This window comes from Sinocyclocheilus grahami, unplaced genomic scaffold, assembly GCF_001515645.1.
Source record: "Sinocyclocheilus grahami isolate Dianchi unplaced genomic scaffold, SAMN03320097.WGS_v1.1 scaffold179.1, whole genome shotgun sequence".
NCBI lineage: Eukaryota > Metazoa > Chordata > Actinopteri > Cypriniformes > Cyprinidae > Sinocyclocheilus > Sinocyclocheilus grahami.
In genome coordinates, this window is record NW_015505358.1 from 1,690,265 (window position 1) to 1,713,091 (window position 22,827).

Sequence of the window (22,827 nt, forward strand, 5' to 3'; positions counted from 1 at the left end):
CCCTGTTGAAAAAACCAGCATATGCTGGTTAGGTAAGTTTTGACGCTGGGATGTTGGTTTAAGCTTTTCCTTTGCTGGTTTAAGCTTTTCCTTTGCTGGTTTATGCTGGTCCTTTTGCCAGCACATGACCAGCATAAACCAGCAAAAGGACCATCTTAAACCAGCTAAAGGACCAGCTTAAACCAGCAAAAGGACCAGCATAGACCAGCATAAACCAGCTAAAGGACCAGCATAAACAAGCAAAAGGACCAGAATAAACCAGCCAAAGGACCAGCATAAACCAGCCAAAGGACCAGCATAAACCAGCCAAATGACCAGCATAAACCAGCAAAGGACCAGCATAAACCAGCAAAGGACCAGCTTAAACCAGCAAAGGACCAGCTTAAACCAGCAAAGGACCAGCTTAAACCAGCATAAACCAGCAAAAGGACGCTAAAGGACCAGCAAAAGGACCAGCATAAACCAGCAAAAGGACCAACATAAACCAGCTAAAGGACCAGCTTAAACCAGCAAAGGATTAGCATCAACCAGCAAAGGACCAGCTTAAACCAGCATCCCAGCGTCAAAACATACCTAACCAGCATATGCTGGTTTTTTCAACAGGGCTGTCATTAAAAAGCGTATTATTGAATTTTCTGCAGAATTTTAGAAGAAAATAATTTATGTAACAGTTCATAAAATAGTGTAAAAATGCGAAAATATCAAGCAACTTTTTTTTTGTAAACAAATATTGTAGTTAACACATTTTATAAATGTACAGCATTTAAAATGTGACAAGTTTTGACAACTTACCCCGACCTGATTAAAAAAAACTCTTGTCTGGAGCCTTCATAAGTGACTCTAGTCTGAATGTGTGAATGTCGTTTTATTTATTTATTTAAGCAAATAAATACACATAATGAGTATTTATGTAACAGTTCATAAAATAGTGTAAAAATGCGAAAATATCAAGCAACTTTTTTTTTGTAAACAAATATTGTAGTTAACACATTTTATAAATGTACAGCATTTAAAATGTGACAAGTTCTGACAACTTACCCCGACCTGATTTAAAAAAACTCTTGTCTGGAGCCTTCATAAGTGACTCTAGTCTGAATGTGTGAATGTCGTTTTATTTATTTATTTAAGCAAATAAATACACATAATGAGCTCAGAAATAATGCATGTGTAATCAAAGTATAAACATTTCTAAAGTATAACATCCTGCTTTTTAATGACATAAAGATATGAATATGAGTGAAGATACTCATGTCATTCTGTCCACATGTTTCCTGAAGTTAATACATTAAAAAAAAATATATATATATATATATATATATATATATATAAAATATTATAAATATATATAATAAAAATAAATGGTGCAGAAACAATGTTCACTTGGAAATTGCTTGGAAATTTCACGAATAATTATGAATAATTATTTATTTAGCAGTTATTTAGTTGATTTTCAAGCAGACATGAGCAGCACTTGGATGTTTTTGTGTTTAACTGAGAAGCAGCATGAGTGATTTTTCTCATACTGTAGATTTTGCATGTCATGGATCAGTTGTTAGGCTGTTTTTATATTGAGGGACATCTAAAGATGAAACAACATTTCATCTCCTTAAAGGGGTCATATGATGTTGCTAAAAAGAACATTATTTGGTGTAATGAAATGTGTTTATGCGGTTTAAGGTTAAAAAAACACTTTATTTTCCACATACTGTACATGATTGTTTCTCCTCTATGCCCATCTTGCCTCGATGCATCTTCTTGGTCTACTTACTTCCTCTTCGTGGTTAGGTATCAGTGTGTGCTCGGCAAGACCGTTTTGTGCTTGAGCGCCACCAAGTCGTGTTTTACTGTAACTTCAGCAGCTCCAGGCACGTGAACAAAAGCGACAATCTCATTAGTCGGCCAGTTTTTAACGTGGCGAGGCGTTTTAAACGCGTTTTGCACGTCGGTGTGCACACTCACATTGGCGCCCTTTGTTTAGTCACAAGGTTTTAATTGCACGCGATGTTCGTCCCGGACAGCCTTTATACTGTCTTTTTACCTGTTGCATTGCACCTGATTTCTAGTCGTGTCCTCTTTTGGAAGACCAAACAAAGTATTTTCGCTTTCACAACGAAACACACAGCGTCTTCACAATATGGCGGCGGTGGTGGCAGCAACAATAAAGTTACTACTTCTTTCTTTGCATGAACATTTGGGGCGGCATTATGCAAATCTTCCCACACAGTGACGTAGACATGTGGAGGCGTGTTTAAACGAGGCATTTTAGGAGGGCGTGGACCAGTCTTAACTTTTATAAAGAATATCTCTTTGGGTTTGAGACTTTAGTCTTTGCAACTTTAGGGATCTTATCTATTCACAAACAGCTTGTGTTACGTGCTTGATATTAAGAAGGGATGATACCGTAACATTTAGATGGGACAGCTGTTACTGGGTGTGGTGCGGATCAAAGACGATACTGAAATGTTCCTCAGTAAGACTTTACTGAGCGTATTGAGAGAAGATACAAGTGGTTTGGTCTAACATAAAGTCTAACCATAGGAAAGAAAAGAAAACAAAAACAGGAGTGTCACCCAAATTAAAGAAATAAACAAAACAGAACACTCCTTATAAGTAACCTCTAAACTAACTACCAAAATAAAGAAATATGAAAATAAAACCGGAATCTTCAGCGTATGCGACGCCCAAACTAAACTCTCATAAACTACAAACAAAAATACAAGGGTGGCATAACACTCACAATCCTAATCTAACAGAATATAAACTAACCTACTAAAAAAACAAAACAAGCAATGTAACAACGACCGACGAAATATTCGAATCATCACAGAAGGGAAAATGTGATGAAGTAGCTGGATACACCAACATGCATTCTTAACGTTATACTAGACACGTAATCAGGCTGGAACTCTAGAACCGACGTCCGCGATATCTTTTACAAAGAATTCAATACAAGTCAATAGCTAAGAAACAAATCTATAAATAGATCAAAACACACAACAAGATACATGTGGCATCAGGAGACCGCGTTGGAGCACGAGGTACGCTGGCATGGCGTGCACACACACAATCAGCTCGAGTCCTCAAATACAGCTGGCACGTCATTTTAAATTTTTTATGTTGTATATTGTATATTTTAGCACATCAGGTTAAACTCAATTTTATTTTATTTGATTAGTTTAAAATAAAATATTATATTTATTAAGTTTGCTTTATCTCTATTTTTTATGGTTTTAGTTTTAGTTGACTACAATAAAATACCAGTACATAAAACCAAACATTATAAACACTATAAATCACATTTTATTATTACATTCAGAATCACTGAGATACTTATATAGTTTTTATTAATGTTTTGAATTGGTTTTCATTTTTATATTTTCGGTTCATTTTAATTTTAGTTATTTTGCCCTTTTTTGCATTTTTATAAATTTTATTTTATATATTTGTATTGATTTTTTAGTTATTTTAGCACATCAAGTTAAAGTAAATGAAAATGAAAGAAATGTTGCCTTGGCAAATAGCTGAATTAAGTTTTTTTTAAATAATTTATTTTATTTATTACTTTGCGTTCATTGTATTAAAGGCACAATATGTAAGTTTTCGCCGCTAGAGGTCGCATTTTCAAAACAATAACAAAGGCGAAGCTTGAAGGAGAGTGGAACGATGGGAGATGTCCGAATCATGTTCGCGGATGTAATGAATTAATTTTTTTATTACCTGCACCTTCCAAAGTTATTCAAACAGTGAATAAATGATATAGAGAAAGCGAGCAAAGAACATTTAACATTACATTGGTAATGTAAGAACAGTATGCCTGACTTCAGACTAGTGCGAGTTTAAACACTCTCAAAAAACTCCCTTATAATCAGTAAAGCTGTCTATACACTGTTTGATGAGTGAATCTCCTACTTACATCATACGTACATCTGCACTTTGTTGTTTATGATGAGAGAATACACTCAGCGAGCGCTTCAGCGATGACTAATCTAAACGCCTCTGATTGGCCGCTGCATTCATAAACTCAACAGACTCGTGTGTGATTGGTTATAAAGCGCAACACTGTAAAAACGTGGAAAACGATTCGTGGTGCAACATTGAGCAGATCTAAATATAATGCTGCAGTCAACACTTTTCGTTCCATTTTCATTTTATTCGCGACTGCCGTAATGGATTTAGTTTAATTGCAGCAGCATTTTTGTCCACGTGTGTTGTGTTTCTACAAGCGGAAACCATCATTGATTAGTTGATAGGCGACAATGAACTGGGACGAGCCATTATTTTAAAATTTCTCTGGATTTAAAAATCCTTGGGAGCTTTTGGGATAACATAAGTGCACAACTGCATGAAATATATAACAATGCGCAAATGGTTTTTGGATATTTTATTACGAAAATCTTGCATATTGTGCCTTTAAAATGCAATGTTTTTAGGCTCATACATTTAAAAAGCAAACTCTTCTTCTGTAGCGCAAGGGATTGTGGTAAAACCTTGCTCATGTAATTGTGTTTTGTTCCCTATCTTTTTCTTAGGAGGGTCAAGTTTAGAGTTTTCCCTGATCAACAGCATACGTGATACCGGTGTGCCGAAGGTAAAACTATTAAATTCAACATGAAACTCTATTTACTATCTTCCTTGTCTTATTGCAAATGATTCATCACTGCACATTATTCTTAAGAAAAAAAGCCCTAAAATTGAATCAATTTGACATGAATAAAATGAAGTGCCACTCTGCTTTTATAGCATTAAATTTCTTGTTTCATTCATCAAGCAAATGTCCTTCCATTGACTTATTTTTCATCAAGACTGGCAGCACTTTATAAATGTAGATTTTGATGCGCTTGTGTTGTGATTTGAGAGCGAATCGTGATTTTCGTGAATCGTGATACGCCTGTGTTCTCTAGCTGTGATTGATGGGGAAAACGTCATACATATGTGCAGAAATAAAAGATTATGGACTGAGTAATTATTATTAGTAATTAGTATCTGTTAAACATGTTCAGTCACATTTGGGTGCCAGCCCTGATTTTTATGTTTTATCACAAAAGATTTGTGTTTTTTCTAAACTCTCAGTCACTGCGTCAACACTATCAGATATAAAAAATAATGTGTAAAATATTTATTATAAATGCTGACAAATTGAGCATTAACTAGTGACTTAGAAATACAAGATGGTTGCAAACTGTCTAAATATATACATGCATACATAATATATGTATTAAATATCTAAAAAAAATAATTATATATATATATATATATATATAATCTGTTAAAAAAGCTAGAAAAAAATAAACAACTTTTATATTTTTGTTATATTTTACATATTTATATATATATTTAATACATTCATAATTATAAATCTAATACAAATCTGCATTAGAGTTTATTATATTATTTAGATTTTTTAAATAGTTTTTTTTAACAGATTTTATTGAATCTTCTGTCATTGAATTTTTTTTTATTTTCTGTCAGTTTTTTTGATATACAGTATAATCTGACAGATTTTTTTTTCTGGATTTTTTTTTTTTATAAATGTTCTTAATATTTTAATCAAATATAATATAAATATAAAAATAATAGCTATATAAATAAAATAAAAATCTGTCAGATTATATGTAGAAAAACTGACAGAAGATTCAACCTTTCCCTGAAGGATTTCAGCTGAAGGGAGGTCATCTAATTCCAGCTCCTGACATGCGTCTGTCACTGTGCCGTCAGCGCTGCTGTGTTATCGGCTCGTCTCGAGGGTCCGTTCGTGACCCCTGGGATGTGTGCACTTGTGTTGAACTAGCAAGCAGCTGCTGCTTCAGGACCCTGCGTTGGTCTCGACCCTGTGTTTTGTCTGAAACATGTGTTCGGTTCATTATTAGATTTCTGGGAAGAAAGAGTGTTTGCATTAGGAGAGCATTAGAAGTGGCATCCTTTATGTCCTGGAATCTTCTGTAAAAATAGCGCACTCATAAAACACTAAGAGAGCAAAACATGTTTACAAAATAGCAGTATGTCCTTCAGTGTCAATCATGTAATGGGTTCATTCCCAGTGCTTCATTTTTAAGGGTTAGTTCACCCAGAAATAAACCGTCTGTCATTATTTACCCATTATTTGCTGCTTTCTTCCATACAATTAAAGCAGGCAGTGTCAAGGGTATGTCAGGTTACAAAAAGGACAAAAAAGCATCATGAAAACATCGTAAAAGTAGTCCATATGAATCTTAACCATGTGAATGAGTAGAGTATGCAACTCCAAGTTCATGGGTCCGGTTCCCAGGAAATGCATGAACTGAAAATTTGATTTTAAATGCATTTAAAAACATTTTAAATGCAATTCAAGTCGCATATGCATAATGTATAGATGCTGTGTGTTTCACAGATGAAAATGACATGCAAAACAAATATTTAGCCTAAATGCTTTGAATTGCATGAAAAATGTAACTCCGTTCAGATTACACAGTTTTAGCATAAACGAACTAATGCATTTTATGTGCATATTTGTCAGTCAAACATAAATGAAGCCATTCAGAATTCTGCATTTAAAAAATATCATGCCATAATTTACAGTATTAACTATTTGCATCTATTTGATTTTAAATCATGTTTTCAAAGTGCATTTATTCAAACTCTTTAGAATCAGCATAGATCTGTTTAATGTGAAAATAATAAAAAATATTTAAAAAAAGTATAAACATGGTTAAAGTATGTCAGCAACATTCCCTTAGTTAAAATGTATGATGTATGTTGATATATAAATACATATAAACCTGGTTATTGTGAATTTGAAACGCATTCAGTTTATTAGTACTATTACAGAAATGTGACCGGTTTCATTTATGTTTGACTGACAAATACGCATTACAGTAAGTGGATTAGTTTGTTAAAACTGTGTAATACAAATGCATAGAAATGCCGTTTATAAAATAATGCTGTGTATTAAATATGTAAAATATAAAAAAATGTTATATAAAAAATATTATGTTTAAAATTTACTTTTATTTTATTTATAAATAAAATTAAAAATCTTATAAATAAATAAAATATGTAGAATATATAAATTGATCATTGTAAATCTATAAATATAAAAACATCTGTTATATGTAATTTTCAAAATATGTATTATATATATCAAATAATTGTTTTTTATTATATATAAAAACAGATCTATTTTTTTAATCTATAAATGCAATAATTACTCGCTACATTTGTGGTCACATGACCTCTTTATTTAGCATGTTCTCCTCTGCAACCTGCATACATATTACATACTGCAGCAATAGTTTGAGTGGTGTGGTAGTGAAGATAACCACTGGTTGTGAATATTTGTTACTAATGAATTGCAACCCTTCCAGCTTGTTTGTTTCTGACTGGAGCACACTTGTTTCGTATTCATGTCTTTTAACAGAAAGATGACATCGAGCATGAGATCTTTCTGTTCAAAAACCCGTAAGCGTGCAACCTGAACTTTTATTGTTTGTTTAAATATAGAGTATAGTTAAATTAATTATGAGCAACAAATATAAAGCCTTATTTAAAATGTGCGAATTCAGCAAGAGCTTATGTGCACATAAAATGCTGCTAATTTTATAAATAGTTTGTAAATAGTAGATTTTATCTGTTATATTTATTATAAAGTCAAATTAACCCTAGTTTTCTTAATACATGTTCCTAGTCTTATTATTGAAGATTCATCCATGCATGTTATTCCTAAAAATATTAGTATTTTATGATATTTTAAATATTTAAAAATATCTTTCATTGAAATGTAATAACTTCCATCTCCACAAATAGACCTTTTTCTTTGACAATAGGTCACATTATGTAATTAAAATGGCTTTTGAGTACCGTTTCATGCTGAGTTTTGCAAACACCTTCTCATCAATGAACTACAGGAGTTTACTGTCATGTTTGGCCCTTTGCTTGAATGAATATTGTTTTGGAAACATTTTCCCAGGAGTTGCACAACACTAAACAGTGTTATATTTAATCTTGCATTGCCTGAGGAGCTTGAATATTAAACCATTAATCTAACTAGACTCAATGAGAAACAAAATGAGCTGAGTAAACGCCAGCCAACATGAAACATGAATGGAATAGCATCACAGATGGATCATTAACAATAACACCAGAAACATTCATTAAAGGAATAGTTCACCCTAAAAATGAAAAAAATTGCTGAACATTTACTCACTCACAGGCCATACCAGATGTAGATGAGTTTGTTCTTCATCAGATTTGTAGAAATGTAGCATTGCATCAGTGTCTCACCTGTGGATCCTCTGCAGTGAATGGGTGCCGTCAGAATGAGAGTCCAAACAGCTGATAAAAACATCCACAAGTAATTCACACCACTCCAGTCCATCAGTTAACAGCTTGAGAAATGAAAAGCTGCGTGTTTTTAAGAAACAAATTTATCATTAAGACTTTTAACTTCAAACCGTTGCTAAAGTCCATATCCATAATAACACTTCCTCAAGTGAAGAAGTGCATCTCCTGTTGTCTCTCACATCAAAATCCATCACTTATTTGTTTAGAGCTGTTTTGGCTTGTAAACGGTGCTTGATCTCTGCAGATTTCTCTCCTGATTCAGACCAGACCACTTTTTCACTGGAGGAAGCGTTATTATGGATTATTTTAGTTAAAAAACGTCTTAATGATGGATTTGTTTCAGCTTTGGTCTTCTCCAGATGTTAACTGATGGACTGGAGTGCTGTGGATTATTGTGATGTTTTTATCAGCTGTTTGGACTCTCATTCTGACGGCACCCATGCACTGCAGAGCATCCACTGCTGAGACACTGATGCTACATTTCTCCAGATCTGATGAAGAAACAAACGCATCCTAATCTTGGATGACCTGAGGTCATTTTTGGGTGAACTAATGCTTAGTAAAAAGTAAAAGGTCAATTCTGAGTTTAGGTTGGTTTTGTGTGTTGTCTTTCATGCGCTGCTTTTCTTTTCAGCAGTGGAGGCAAAGGCGATTATTTAAGCGTGGACCAGTTAGTCCACTTTTTGAATGAAGTAAGCAATGTTTTCATTTTGATAACTTTCAGCATCCTGCATGTGAGCTGATTTTTGCACTTTTCTTATTCCTGGACAGCGCGTCTTATTTAGCAGACGCGTCTGTAATGTTCCTTTACGTCTGCATGCAATGAAAACCGAATGTTAGCCTGAATGACAGAACATCCCAGTTTGAATCATTAGATCAAGTATTATGAAGACTTCTGTGTCTGTTTTGTGTCTTTTCTTCTTCGAAGTCTTTAGTCTTCACTCTCTATTGTTTCAATTAACGTTTCTCTTCTACTTCTTCAAAGAAGCAGCTTCATTTAAAATGAGCCGTTCCTTTTGTTTACATTTCTGCGGATGCTTATTAAACAAAGATGCTTATAACAAATTACTCGTGTGCCTTGACCTAGTTAATGTAACCTGCAGGTTGTGTTCTCTTGTGTAGAATCCGAGAGATCCGCGTCTGAATGAAATACTCTTCCCGTTCTTCGACTCTAAATGTGCTCTCCAAATCATACAGCGTTATGAACCTGATGAGAAACTCAAGAGGAAAGGTGTGTCGCACATTGTTGTGTTTATAAGTGACTGTTTATGCTTCTAATGGTGTGGTCCTTTGTTTTGTCTTTTATTACTCTGATTTATTACCCATTTCTCTGGAATACTTGATTGTGATCAGTCAATGCCAGCATTTTGCAGTCAAATAAATGTTTATATAAAATATTTGTGTGTGTGTGTGTGTGTGTGTGTGTGTGTGTGTGTGTATGTTTTTTAAAGAAGTCTCTTCTGCTCATCAAGGCTGCATTTATTTGATCAAAAATAAATAAAAAACAGTAATCTTGCAAAATGTTATTACAATATAAAATAATGGTTTCTATTTTAATATCCTTTAAAATATAATTGATTTCTGTTATGCAAAGCCATTACTCCAGTATAAAGTGTCACATGATCCTTCATAAATCATTCTAATATGCTGATTTATTATTAAAATGATCAATGTTTGCAGCAGCTGTGCTGCCAAATCTTTTTTTTTTGGAAACTGCAATACTTTTTTCAGGATTCTTTGATGAATAAAAAGTTAAAAAGAACAGCATTTATTCAATATATAAATATTTTCTAACATTATACATCTTTGCTATCACTTCTTAACAATTTAACACATCCTTGCTGAATAAAAGTTTTCATTTCTTTCAAAAAAGAAAGAATAGAAATGTACTGACCCCAAACTTTTGAACGGTAGTGTATATTGTTAGAAAATATTTCTATTTTAAATAAATGCTCTTCTTTTTAACTTTTTATTCATCAAAGAATCCTGAAAAAAGTATCACAGGTTCCAAGAAAATATTAAGCAGCACAACAGTTTCCAATACTGATAATAAATCAGCATCTTAGAATGATTTCTGAAGCTCATGTGACACTGAAGACTGGAGGAATGATGCTGAAAATTCAGCTTTGATCACAGAAATAAATTACATTTGAATATATATTGAAATAGAAAAACATTATTTGACATTATAATAATATTTCACAATATTACATGTTTTCCTGTATTTTTGATCAAATAAATGCAGCCTTGATGAGCAGAAGAAACTCCTGTAAAAACACATAAAAAATCGTTCTGATCCCAAACTTTTTACCGGTAGTGTGTGTATATATATATATATACAGTGGGTACGGAAAGTATTCAGACCCCCTTAAATTTTTCACTCTTTGTTATATTGCAGCCATTTGCTAAAATCATTTAAGTTAATTTTTTTTCCTCATTAATGTACACTATTTACTACAGCATCTCACATAGTAAAATAACTTAGGCCTAAACTCAAATCAAAATGTAATCTGCATTTATTTATTTATTTGACAAGCAGCCATTTAAATTTATCCACACTAACCTGTCAGGTTTATTTTATTATTTTATGTTTTCTAGTTTTACTAGACAGTAAATGTAAAGTATTATTGTTATGATTTAACGGCTTATTCATAGTTTGTTCTCATCCTTCATTCCTTATACATTCATATCTTATTATGTAAATGCAGTTTCGTAATGTTGGAGCGCCACCTAGTGTAGAAGTACAGTACCTAATGTTCATTTCAACAGACAGATTTAGATGAATTAAAGGACTGTCTGGTTAATAAATGCATGAGTAATGAATGGATGGATGGCTTTGTGCAGGTCTGATGTCATGTGACGGGTTCTGCCGGTGTCTGGTGGACCGGCTGGAGGTTTATCAGGAGATGGATCATCCGCTGTCTCACTACTTCATCAACTCGTCTCACAACACGTACCTGACCGGCAAACAGTTTGGAGGAAAGTCGTCAGTGGAGATGTACAGACAGGTGCTGCTGACCGGCTGCAGGTGCGAGCAGATGCAGAATATCAGCCTTATGGGATTCAAATGACTGCAAATGTAAAAAAAAAATCTATTGCATTTCCAATAACTTTTTTATTTATTAATTCTTTCCCCATGTATTTGTTTATTGTGCAACACTTACCTGCCTTTAAAGGGAAGCATTTATTATGCTTTTTCACTTTTTTAACTTTAGTTAGTCTGTAATGTTGCTGTTTGAGTATAAAAAGATCTGTGAAGTTACAAAGCTCAAAGTCCACTTCAAAAGGAGATATTTTATTTAACAGAAATCACTTTTCAAAAACAACATCGAACGACTCTTTTGGACTACAATGCATATTTTCCGGGATTTGTGATATCACAAATATCGACGAATGGGACGAGACCGGGTTGAGCTGCACTAGAGAAGGCAACGAGTGTTATCACTATGTCGGAGACACGCTAGCTTTCCCAAGCCAGACGAACTTAGAGTGGTTACAATCGCGCTCAAATTGATTTGATTTTGACGCAATATTTTCACTGAAGCTCGCAGGTGGCTATGGTAAGGCGCATGCCAATCACAGCACACACTGGCCCAGCTAACCAATCACAGCACACACTGGCCCAGCTAAAATATGTGAAAAATAATGTGTTTTTCGAACAACCTAGTATGAGAGCCTGTTCTAGTACACCCCCAAAACAAGATCAAGACTTTGTAAACGAGCATAATAGGACCCCTTTAATAACTTACTTTAAAAACAAAAATTTTATCGCATTATTATGAGATTACCTGTTAACTGTTTTTACATTAAGAAATGCCATTTATCAACATCGATTCATACATTTTTCAATGTGATTGTACATTTATTAATAAGGAAAGCAGTATATGTTATTTGAAAATATTTATTAAGCGTTATTAAGGATTATGGACTCGTATTTTAGTTAAAAACGTCTTGGTGATGGATTTGTTTCAGCTTTTATCTTCTCCAGATGTTAACTGATGAACTGGAGTGGTGTGGATTATTGTGATGTTTTTATCAGCTGTTTGGACTCTCGTTCTGACGGCACCCATTCACTGCAGGGCATCCATTGCTGAGACACTGATGCAATGCTACATTTCTCCAAACCTGATGAAGAAACAAACTCATGTACATCTGGGATGGCCTGTGAGTGAGTACATTGTCAGTAAGCTTTCATTTTTTCGTGAACTATTCCTTTAATAACTATAAAAGAAATGCACAATAAATGCGCTGTGTTGTGTTTCTCTCAGGAAACATCAGCTGTATAAACTGGCGTGCTACTGCGAGGACATTTTTGGAGATTTGCTCCTGAAACAGCCGTTAGAGGATTTCCCGGTGTGTTTAATTAACACTTTAAACCTGTATTTTATTGTGTGTTTATTCAAAAGCCCATAACACAATTCTTAGCTAAAGTTTTCTTTCTTTCTGTCTCAGATGGAGGCCGGATGCCCGCTGCCGTCTCCAAAGGGCCTCAAAGGAAAAATCCTCATCAAGAACAGAAGATTAAAACCTGAAGTTGAAATAAGTAGTGATATAAACCCCATTCAAAAGTTCTACCAGTTACGACAGTAAAATCATAATAAAGTACTTATCAGATCCTCAAGTTCTCTATGATATTCTGATCACAAGTGCCTCTTATAAATTTGGAAGTATCCATGGTAAGTATTTGTGTTTGGGAAGTAGTTATATTCTCAGTATGTGAACAAATGTAATTCTCAAGGTCCTAAAAACTAAAAAGTGATGCATATTAATAAGTTTTGTCAAACAGAACAACTGGAGCCGAGCATCTCCACAAACATGTCTGAAGATGAGAATGAGGAGGAGACGTCCACCGGTGAGGAAGACTCGTTAAAATGCAAAGCACATCTGTTAATTATTTGCTTGGTGGCATTACGTTTTTGCACCCTATTTACTAGAAGTCTTATCTGTTTCCTTGCATACTGAGAACAAATAACTGTTTACATTTACATTTGTGCATTTGGCAGATGCTTTTATCCAGAGCGTCTTGCATTGCATTCCAGCTATTCATTTTTCAATTCATGCATTCCCATAATCTGTTTACATATAATGCTTTATGCATTAAACTATTATAAATGCTTCTAGTTACAGGCTGTAAAAGGGTCGTATTTTGCACGTTTGTCATAATTTAGATGTTCATGGTCATTTTCCAATCTCTCACAAAGCTGTGTTGTTATTGTTAACTGAAACTATTAAAAAACATTTTTTATCAATTGAAATTAAGTGGAAAAACTTAACAACTTAACAAAATGTTAGGTAAAATGTAGCCTTGGCAATTAACTGAACTGAAATAAAACAACTTTGAGTACTAAAATTACTAAAACTGAAATAAATATAAAATAAAAATATATAAAAATGTAAATAAAATAAACTAATAAAAATGGCAATTAACTGAACTGAAATAAAATAAGTTTGAGTACTAAAATTACAGAAACTGAAATAAACACAAAATAAATATAAAATAAAAAATATATAAAAATGTAAATAAAATAAACTAATAAAAATGGCAATTAACTGAACTGAAATAAAATAAGTTTGAGTACTAAAATTACAGAAACTGAAATAAACACAAAATAAATAAAAATAAAATAACAAATAAAAAATGGCAATTAATTGAACTGAAATGAAATAAGTGTGAGTACTAAATTACTAAAACTGAAATAAATATAAAATAAATAAATACAAATAAAATAAAAACAACTAATAAAAAAATGTCAATTAACTGAACTGAAATAAAACAACTTTGAGTACTAAATTACTAAAACTGAAATAAAAATAATATAAATATAAAATAAAAATACATAAAAATTTAAATTAAATAAACTAATAAAAATGGCAATTAACTGAACTGAAATAAAATAAGTTTGAGCTAAATAGAAATATAAAAAATGACAAAAGTACATAAAAAATTCCCTAAACTTAAACTAAAATTATAACAAAAAATATACAAATAAAATTCAGATTTTCGTTTAGTTTAACTTTAAGTTCTAAAATATAAATAAATAAAACAAATAAATAATAAATAAAGCTGAAATAATAATGAATAAAAATGATAGACATTTAAAAAAAACAACTAATAACATTTACAAAAACAAAATTACTAAAACTTCAACTACAATTAATAAGTCAAACTTAAATGATAATTTAAAATCTAAAAATAAAAGTGAAATCAAATATCAATAAATACTGTAATAGTATATATGTAATATTAAAATAGCCGTCTCAGATTCTACAGATCCTACATTTGAACAGATAATTTTGCTGCAGAGTATGTTTACTGTATGCAAATGATTTCCATTACGATTGGCTAACCTTTGCATAATGGCATAGAGTAATCCTGTATTTGAATGATAAATCACCTTAAAGTAGTCTTGTGTATTATTTCTACACTATATTTTGAAGTATTGCATTAGTTTCACATTCACTCCTTTTTTTTGAGTAATGAAATGTATGTTTTAATCTTTAGCAGAGCTGGACTCACGGATGTCTGATCACTGAGGAAGAGAGTCGTGAGGAAGAGGCACTCCGACCCAGAAAGGTCCTTACATCATTCTTATATAATCACCATTACAGCCATAATTCACCCAGAAATCAAAATGCACTCATGTCATTCCAAACATGTTTGCTGTTGTTTGTTTCTGTGGAAAAACACGAATCTTAGTGCAGCACTTTCACATACAGTCACAGTTCATAAACACACAAGCTCATACGCTTGATTTATTTGCTTTTATGGTGATTTTATCAGTGTTATTTTACTATTATAGTTTTAAAATAGTTTGATCCTAAAAGTGGCTTGCACTGTAATTAAGACATAACAAAATAATCATAATAGTTATTATTTCTAATAAAATTAAAATAATAATAATACAAATGTGCTTTTATGCTGCTTTTATCAGTGTTATATTATTGTTTTTATTAATATTTTGAATTTGTTTTTTATATTTTCCCTATTCATTTTAATTTTTAGTCATTTTTGTTCTTTTTTATGTCTATATAGCTTTTTTATTATATACATTTTTTAAGTTTTCTTTTGAGTTTAGTTAGTTTTAGTTACAAAGACAGTTCTATATGCATTTACTTTTATGCTGATTTATCCATGTTATTATAATATCACTGATATACCATTATAGTTGTTATTAATATTTAGAATTTTTGCATACATTTTTACATAAATTTACATTTTGTAAAAATGTCGAGTTTTTAAAATGAATAATTTTAGTTTTACATTTTTCATTTTGAATTGAAAGAATTCGTAATTTTCTTGCATTTTTGTTTTAGTTTTAATATGTTTGTATAGTTTTTAGAAATTGTATTTCAGTTAAATTTTTTGTTATTTTATTTTCAAGTTAATCTAAAGGAAAATTAGAAGTGCTGGCAACTAGCCTTTTTATATTTTTATTTTTTATTTCGTTTTATTCTTAGGTAACAAAAATATTTAAATGGTTTTAGTTAATGATAGCTTGTTTTTCACAGAAGAAATGAAGTTGTGTGAGTAAACTCTTGCTTTTATCTCAAAGAAGTGATCATTTCTATATTTTACATGCATTTTTAAAACTTGCTTTATTAAAGTAACTTCTGACAGTTTTTTCTTCTTCAAAGAGCAAAGGAGAAATGGAGACGATCGTGAGGTTTTGTTATTTGGTGAGGAGTGTCAGGAAATAACACAGACTTCACTCAAAGCCTTTTATCATGATAATGGGCTGAGGAAGCTTTTATATTTCTGCCAGATTTACCCATTACTGTCTCTTTCCTTCTGAAGAGGGGAATCTCGCAGACGCTCGCTCTCATCGACACGCATTAAGAAACGCTGTAGTGCTGCAAAGTTCAGGCTCTCGTTAGAAAGGCAAACTCTGGGTTAGAGATTTGAGCAAACACTAGTGAGCTGATGAGATTTGCTCGGATGAACACAGCACATTTTCTTAATATCTGTATTAGTGTTTCACAGGCTGATGAACAAGCGCTGATTCAGTCGTATACGGACAATGTTCAGGTCTGAAACATGCTGTTCAAAAGTATGTGAACACCAGTAGTTATTTTAGTATTTAGTATTTCTATAATATTTAATTAGTTTTTTAATATATTATATTTAAATTAAATTTTACTTAAAACTACTGAAAAAAATAAACTAAAATTTAAAATAGTAAATGGTATTAAGAAAATAGTAATATTAAAAATAATAATAAAATTACAGTATTTAAAAAAAACGAAAGAAATGACAAGTTCATAGCAAAATGACTTAAGCTGTGCTTTTGCTAGTTTTTTAATATTACTATTAATATATAATATTAAAAGTAATGCTAATTTGTGCTTTTGTCATTGTATTATTATTAATAATAGTATTACTTTTTACATTAATATTTTCTGTTTTCATTTAAATTTTTGTTTATTTTTTAGAAATGTTGTTACACTTTTGTCTTGTTGTTGTTGTTGTTGTTGTTGTTGTTATTATTGTAATTATTATTATATGAATACTGCTATTTGGTATTTATTTATTTTGATTTCACTTTAAATTTTTATTCACTTCGGATTAGTAATTTTTTTTTGAACTTATTTCAATTATTTGCCAAGCCAACATTTCTAATTTTTCATTTGTATTTAATTTAATTTAATTTAATTTTAATTTAATTTAATTTTTTATTTAATTTTTAATTTAATTTTTAATTGTATTTAATTTAATTTTTAATTTAATTTATTTTTATTTTTATTTTTATTTTAAATTTTAAATTTTATTTAATTTAAATTTTATAAAATTGTATTTAATTTGATTTGATTTAATTTTATTTAATTTTAATTTTAATTTAATTTATTTTAAATTTTAATTTAATTTAATTTTTAAAAAAAATTTATTTTATTTTTTTTTTTCATTTCAGCTTTTAATAGTTTTACTTTATGTAAACAATAATAACCCTGCTGAACACAGATTCTTCTACTAGACCAAATCCTGTTTATATCATACAGTCAAACACGTTATTGTTTTAGGACTGTTAGGTGATGTTTTTGTGTTTGTCCACAGAAATAAATATTCATCCCAACATGTCTTCCTTCAACGAGTCTGTAGGTTGCCATTGAAACCAACTGATGCCATTGAATTTGTGAAGTATCCTTTCTTTTGCATGCTAAGTCATTTCTCACATACTTATTTCTGGCCCTTAAAGCTAAATGTCAATTTTATGGTTCTCATTTAAAGGTGCAGAAAGTATTTATCTTGTAAAAGTGGTCTTGGGCTATAAAGATGCAACATCATGCATAAGTGTTTGGCTAACTATTGTAGAAATGCCTGCCTGGTGCATATTGATCATTTATTCTGCACTAAAAGTGTCTCCTATAACAGCGATTATGTATTTAGCTGACCATGTGACCTGTTCTGCTATGCAGCATCAGCTTCTATCTCATGTATGTTCATTTTAAAACACATTTCTTTAGATTTGAAACATTTTACAATGGAAAAAGTTACTTGGTGCACCTTTAACTTTAGTAACTTCTTGCTGTTAAAGTTGTAGTTTAGGTCTCTGTTCCCAGGGGGCGTGTGAGCGCACAAAATAAGATGGATAGCTGGATACAGTTTGCAGTATTTTTTTGCAAGTACAGTTTAATGCCTTTTATTCACCTCTTCACCTGTATATACAAGTTTTGAATAAAATCTAGAGGTAGTATCATAGTTTACATTTTTTACAAGTTTATTTATTTATTTATTTTATTACACATAATTGTTTTTATTTAGTAGAAAATAAATGTAATCTTTGGAGTAAAATTTAAAAAATGCATGACAAACAGATTTTATTATTATTATTTTCTTTTTTATTTGTACATTTATTTTGTATTTATTGAATGTATTGAATTTTCATAATAATTTTTTATTAGTTAGTTTAAAAATATGCATATTTATTACATTTATTTTATTTTTATATATTTATTAGCAAATTAAATGTCAGACATGTAATACTGAAGCCTAATGTTCTTTCTTAAAATAATTTTATTATTTTATTTATTTTTACATTTTTTATTTATTACAATTATAGAATTTTTATAATTTTTTTATTAGTGAATATGAAATATATGCATATATTTATTACATCTATCTATTACATATATTTATTACATTTAATCCACTTTGATTTTTATTTATTAATAAATAAAATGTCAGATATTTAATATTGAAACCTAATATTTTAATGTTTACTATTATTTCTTTTTATTAGTATTTTAAATTCTATTTGTGAATTTATTTTTATTAAATTTATTGTTACATATATTATTACATTTCTTTTCATAAAATATTTTTTATTAGTGAATATAAAAATATATGCATACATTTATTAGATTTATTTTATTCCATTTTATATACTGAAATCTAATGTTCTAATGTATTTTATTAATCTTTTTAGAGTAAATACAATGGCCCAAAAACGTCCTTAAATCACATTAAATCTCACTGCATTTAAGAACACAGTAATACATCGAGTGTGATCGGTGTTCAAATGCTGCAGGATCTATTATCCTCACCTACTTATTTTCTTCATAATTGTTGATGAAGAAATGTCATTTTTGACCTTAAATGTCTTTTAATCAGCTGGTGCTTTGGTGATTTTTAACGGATGCGTGAAGTCATAGTGTGTGTGTGTTTGTGTGTCTGTGTGTGTGTGTTTGTGTGTGTGTTGTGTGTCTGTGTGTGTGTCTGTGTGTGTGTGTCTGTGTGTGTGTGTGTGTGTGTGTGTGTGTGTGTGTGTGTGTGTGTGTGTGTGTGTGCACGCGCGTCCGTGTATGTGTGTGTCTGTGTGTGTGTTTGTGTGTCCGTGTCTGTGCCTGTGTGTCTGTGTGTGTGTCTGTGTCTCTCTCTGTGTGTGTGTCTGTGTGTGTGTGTGTCTGTGTGTGTGTGTGTCTGTGTGTGTGTGTGTGTGTGTGTGTGTGTGTTTGTGTCTGTGTGTGTCTGTGTGTCCGTGTCTGTGCCTGTGTGTCTGTGTGTGTGCCTGTGTGTCTGTGTGTGTGTGTGTGTTTGTGTGTGTGCGCGCGCGTCTGTGTGTGTGTGTGTCTGTGTGTCCGTGTCTGTGTGTCTGTGTGTGTGTGTGTGTGTGTGTGTGTTTGTGCGTCTGTGTCTCTGTGTGCTGTGTGTGTGGGTGTCTGTGTCTGTGTCTGTGTCTGTGGCTGTCTGTGTCTGTGTGTGTGTGTGTGTGCCGGTTCCTTCTAACTAAGATGAAATCTTCTGAAGCACATGAGAAGAAAAGCCTGCCTGACTGAGAGGTTTGCAGTTTAATGAGAGATCCGTCACATCTCTGTTCTCTTTCAAAGCGCGTTTGCAGTGTGAAAGCAGCAGACCTACAGCATGAGGATGCCTTCCAGGATGGAGCTGAGTTTAAAGTGTGCAGATCTTAAAATAAGACCCAGAACTCCCCGAAACCTTTCTGTTTTAGTTTCCTTCAATGAGATGCGCAGCTACAAGAAACGGCAGATGAGTCGCATCTACCCCAAAGGAGGCCGAGTGGACTCCAGTAATTATATGCCACAGATCTTCGGTTGCCAGATGGTAGCACTGAACTTCCAGACCCCAGGTGATGCAGACGACACACACACTCACTCACACACACACACACACACACACGCACGCTGCAGCATCTCTGGACTCCATCTGTGCATCAGTCACTTCAACTTCTGGAGTTTCTCACAAGAACAAGTCACATTTTGCAATGTTTCATAATAATTAAATGCACTTTTCATTAGATCCAGTTTCAGGGTTCCCACGTGTCCTGGAAAACCTGGAAATTGACAAATAATTTTCCAGTCCTGGAAAACATGGAGAATGACAGAAAATGTAAAATGTCCTGGAAAATCTTGTTGTTGTCCTGAAAATTTTGTAATTGTGTTTTCCTGGCCCCAAAAAAACCAATGTTAGTAACAAATAATGTTAAAGCGGAACCGGCCCAAACGTGCGAACGGCAACCGGCTCTTTTGTCTTCAGAAAGGTTTCGATTGTATTTTCGTTTCATCTTGCCTCTGTATAATACATATTAAACTACAGGGCTGTTGAATGCTTGAATCTGATTGGTTGACAAACGTTCTAAGGTGTGCAGTTATTTTCAGGGAAACGCATAGATAAAGTAGTTCCAGGCAGGTCTTTACATGTCCATACAATATCACTTTGCCAAATGATTTCAGTGATTTCAAAGGTCCTTACAGCCTACAACAGCAAAAGAACCAAAACCCACGACAACACTCACCAAGCTTATAAATATAATAAACAATAGGATAAAAATGACAAATTATGTCCATGTTTTTGCCACAAAATGTTGTTTTTTTCATTGAATATCAATGGATCAAGCCTCCATTACGTGACGTGACGTGGCATGTGGCCAAGTATGGTGACCCATACTTGGAATTAGTGCTCTGCATTTAACCCATCCAAAGTGCACACACACACCCGGAGCACCCTTATTGCTTTACTAGGTCTAAATAAAGCAATAAGCCCCAAGAAGCCGTGGTTTACAGTGAATTTATAACAGCTAAGGGGCATTGTTAGGTACGACGCGAAGCGTATATATTACATATATGTAGTAAGGTTTCACAAAATAAAACAGAGCAAATAAAGTGTAATGATATTAATAAAAAACAGTATTCTTCCGCCAAACAATGTAGTTCCTCAGAGACGGTTGTGGTTCCAACAAAGTGTTTGCTGAGCAACACACAGAAGTGAACAAAGGTGTGTGTTTGTAGAGTAATTTACAACAGCTTCGAACTTGGCTCAACCAATCAGAATCAAGGGCCGGAACTCTCCGTTTTATAAATGACATTTTGGAATTAGCAACGGAGGCATGGGATGAGATGCGTAAGAAATGAGTTCCCAGGCGACGTTCGCACCGTCAGTTTTTGGAATTGACAACCGCATTTACTTACAGGTGTGAGTCTCGAAATGTCTCGTTCGCACAGCAGCTTACAGTAGCGTCTCGGATGCTGTCTGTATGAACGTGCAACGGGAGTCAAGCCCATATTCTTTACTAGTTACCATAGCAACGGTGACCAAAGTAACATCAAAGATGGCGACGTCAACATTATTTTCTAATAATTAAACAGCCCGTCATCAATTATCCCTTCCTTAAAGTAGTGTTTATAAGCGCAGCGCTGCTTTGTTTACAGCGGTAACCAAGTAAACGCTGTATCGCTGCTGTTCCGTGAGCGCCTCCTGCTGTCAGAGAGTGAATCTGCGTCTCATTCAGCCGTCTGCTGTTTCAGTCTCGTTCAGATGTGTTTTATGTTGCTGTTTCACAGTGCTAAAGTCAGAGCATTCTGTTCTTGCTTCAGATTTTGAACGAATTTAATTTAAATCAGCAACTGCTTATGTATGCAGCATCTTTGTTTGGATCAGGGCTGGGCAACTTCGGTCCTGGAGGGATTAGGGCTGGAGCTAGACTGGTTTGGATCATGATTAGAATGCAGTGGTTGCCTCTAATTTTAAATGGCTACAGACAATTCGGCCCATAATAGAGCAAAAAATTTGATATTGAAGGTCATAATAATGCCTCAATAATAGTCACAATCATGGAAATCGATTGGTCAGAGGTGTGCGAACTGTGTCTTTAAGCAAAATGGGCAATAAAACGTATTCCTGTCTTTTGATTTTGTGGTGACGTCTCTCCTTCAGGCGATCTGATTCACCTGGGACTGTGATTCTGCTCAAATATTGAACAGGAATCCGCTCTGAGGAGCTTTGTGTGCTGTGAAAACATGTGGAGACTCTGACAGGCTGTGTGTGCGTTGGTTTGTTCTCTCGCTGTCTGCTGGAGAGAGTTTGATGTGTCAGTCAGGACGTCAGACGGTGACACGAATCTGACTTAAAGAGGAACAAATCTGAAAACAGACGCGGAGGAGATTCCAGAACAACATGACAAACTCCACATTCACAAACAGAAACTATAGCTTTAATCATAATAATACTCACTAGCTCTTCCGAGCGTGCTGTGACAGTACTGTGGTACAGTACTGTATGATTACCATGGTATTATGATGGTTCTTTAAGGTACTACTATACTATGGTATGATATTACCATGTGACAAAAATGCATGGTAATGTCATAGTTTAATTAGTTTTTTCATTATTAGTGAATTTATTTTTATTTATTACATTATTTATTATTTATTTTATTGCAGTAAATTAAAATGTCAAAATCATAGAAAATCATTCATTAAAATATATTTTAAAAAGCATGGTAATATCATAGATTTGTTTATTTATTTACTTGTGAATTTATTTTCAATTGATTTATTTTGTTAGATTTTCATTTCATTTTTTGTTTGTGAATTGTTTTTTTTAACATTTATTTTATTACATTTAATTGTTCTATTTATTATTAAATTAAATGTAAAAAATGTCAGAATCGTAGAAATTAATTAATTCAAATATTAAAAAAGCATGGTCGTATCATAATTTCAGGATTTATTAATTTATTATTATTATTATTATTTTAATAGTCAATTTATTTTTAATTT

At 32.5% G+C, this 22,827-nt stretch overlaps 1 protein-coding gene and 2 long non-coding RNA genes across 4 annotated transcripts in view; all 3 read left to right on the plus strand.

The window, feature by feature from the left end:
- Positions 1 to 2,412: 2,412 nt before the first annotated feature.
- Positions 2,413 to 22,827, plus strand: part of LOC107594128 (1-phosphatidylinositol 4,5-bisphosphate phosphodiesterase beta-4-like) — a 28,113-nt gene continuing 7,698 nt past the window's right edge. Inside the window, exons 1-10 of the mRNA XM_016284074.1 lie at positions 2,413 to 2,470; positions 4,564 to 4,588; positions 8,951 to 9,008; positions 9,439 to 9,547; positions 11,161 to 11,344; positions 12,396 to 12,420; positions 12,769 to 12,902; positions 12,964 to 12,992; positions 13,103 to 13,168; positions 19,761 to 19,873. Coding sequence (XP_016139560.1) covers positions 2,413 to 2,470; positions 4,564 to 4,588; positions 8,951 to 9,008; positions 9,439 to 9,547; positions 11,161 to 11,344; positions 12,396 to 12,420; positions 12,769 to 12,902; positions 12,964 to 12,992; positions 13,103 to 13,168; positions 19,761 to 19,873 — 801 coding nt within the window. The remainder of the gene's footprint in view (positions 2,471 to 4,563; positions 4,589 to 8,950; positions 9,009 to 9,438; positions 9,548 to 11,160; positions 11,345 to 12,395; positions 12,421 to 12,768; positions 12,903 to 12,963; positions 12,993 to 13,102; positions 13,169 to 19,760; positions 19,874 to 22,827) is intronic.
- LOC107594099 (uncharacterized) lies at positions 12,463 to 12,895 on the plus strand. Its single transcript, XR_001610149.1, has 3 exons — positions 12,463 to 12,484; positions 12,585 to 12,669; positions 12,769 to 12,895. It is a non-coding gene; the product is annotated as an uncharacterized lncRNA (long non-coding RNA).
- Positions 13,109 to 19,879, plus strand: LOC107594098 (uncharacterized). 2 transcript variants are annotated; one of them, XR_001610147.1, is made up of 3 exons: positions 13,109 to 13,168; positions 14,822 to 14,890; positions 19,761 to 19,878. It is a non-coding gene; the product is annotated as an uncharacterized lncRNA (long non-coding RNA). The 2 variants fall into 2 exon arrangements; XR_001610148.1 differs by having other exon boundaries at positions 13,111 to 13,168; positions 14,819 to 14,890; positions 19,761 to 19,879.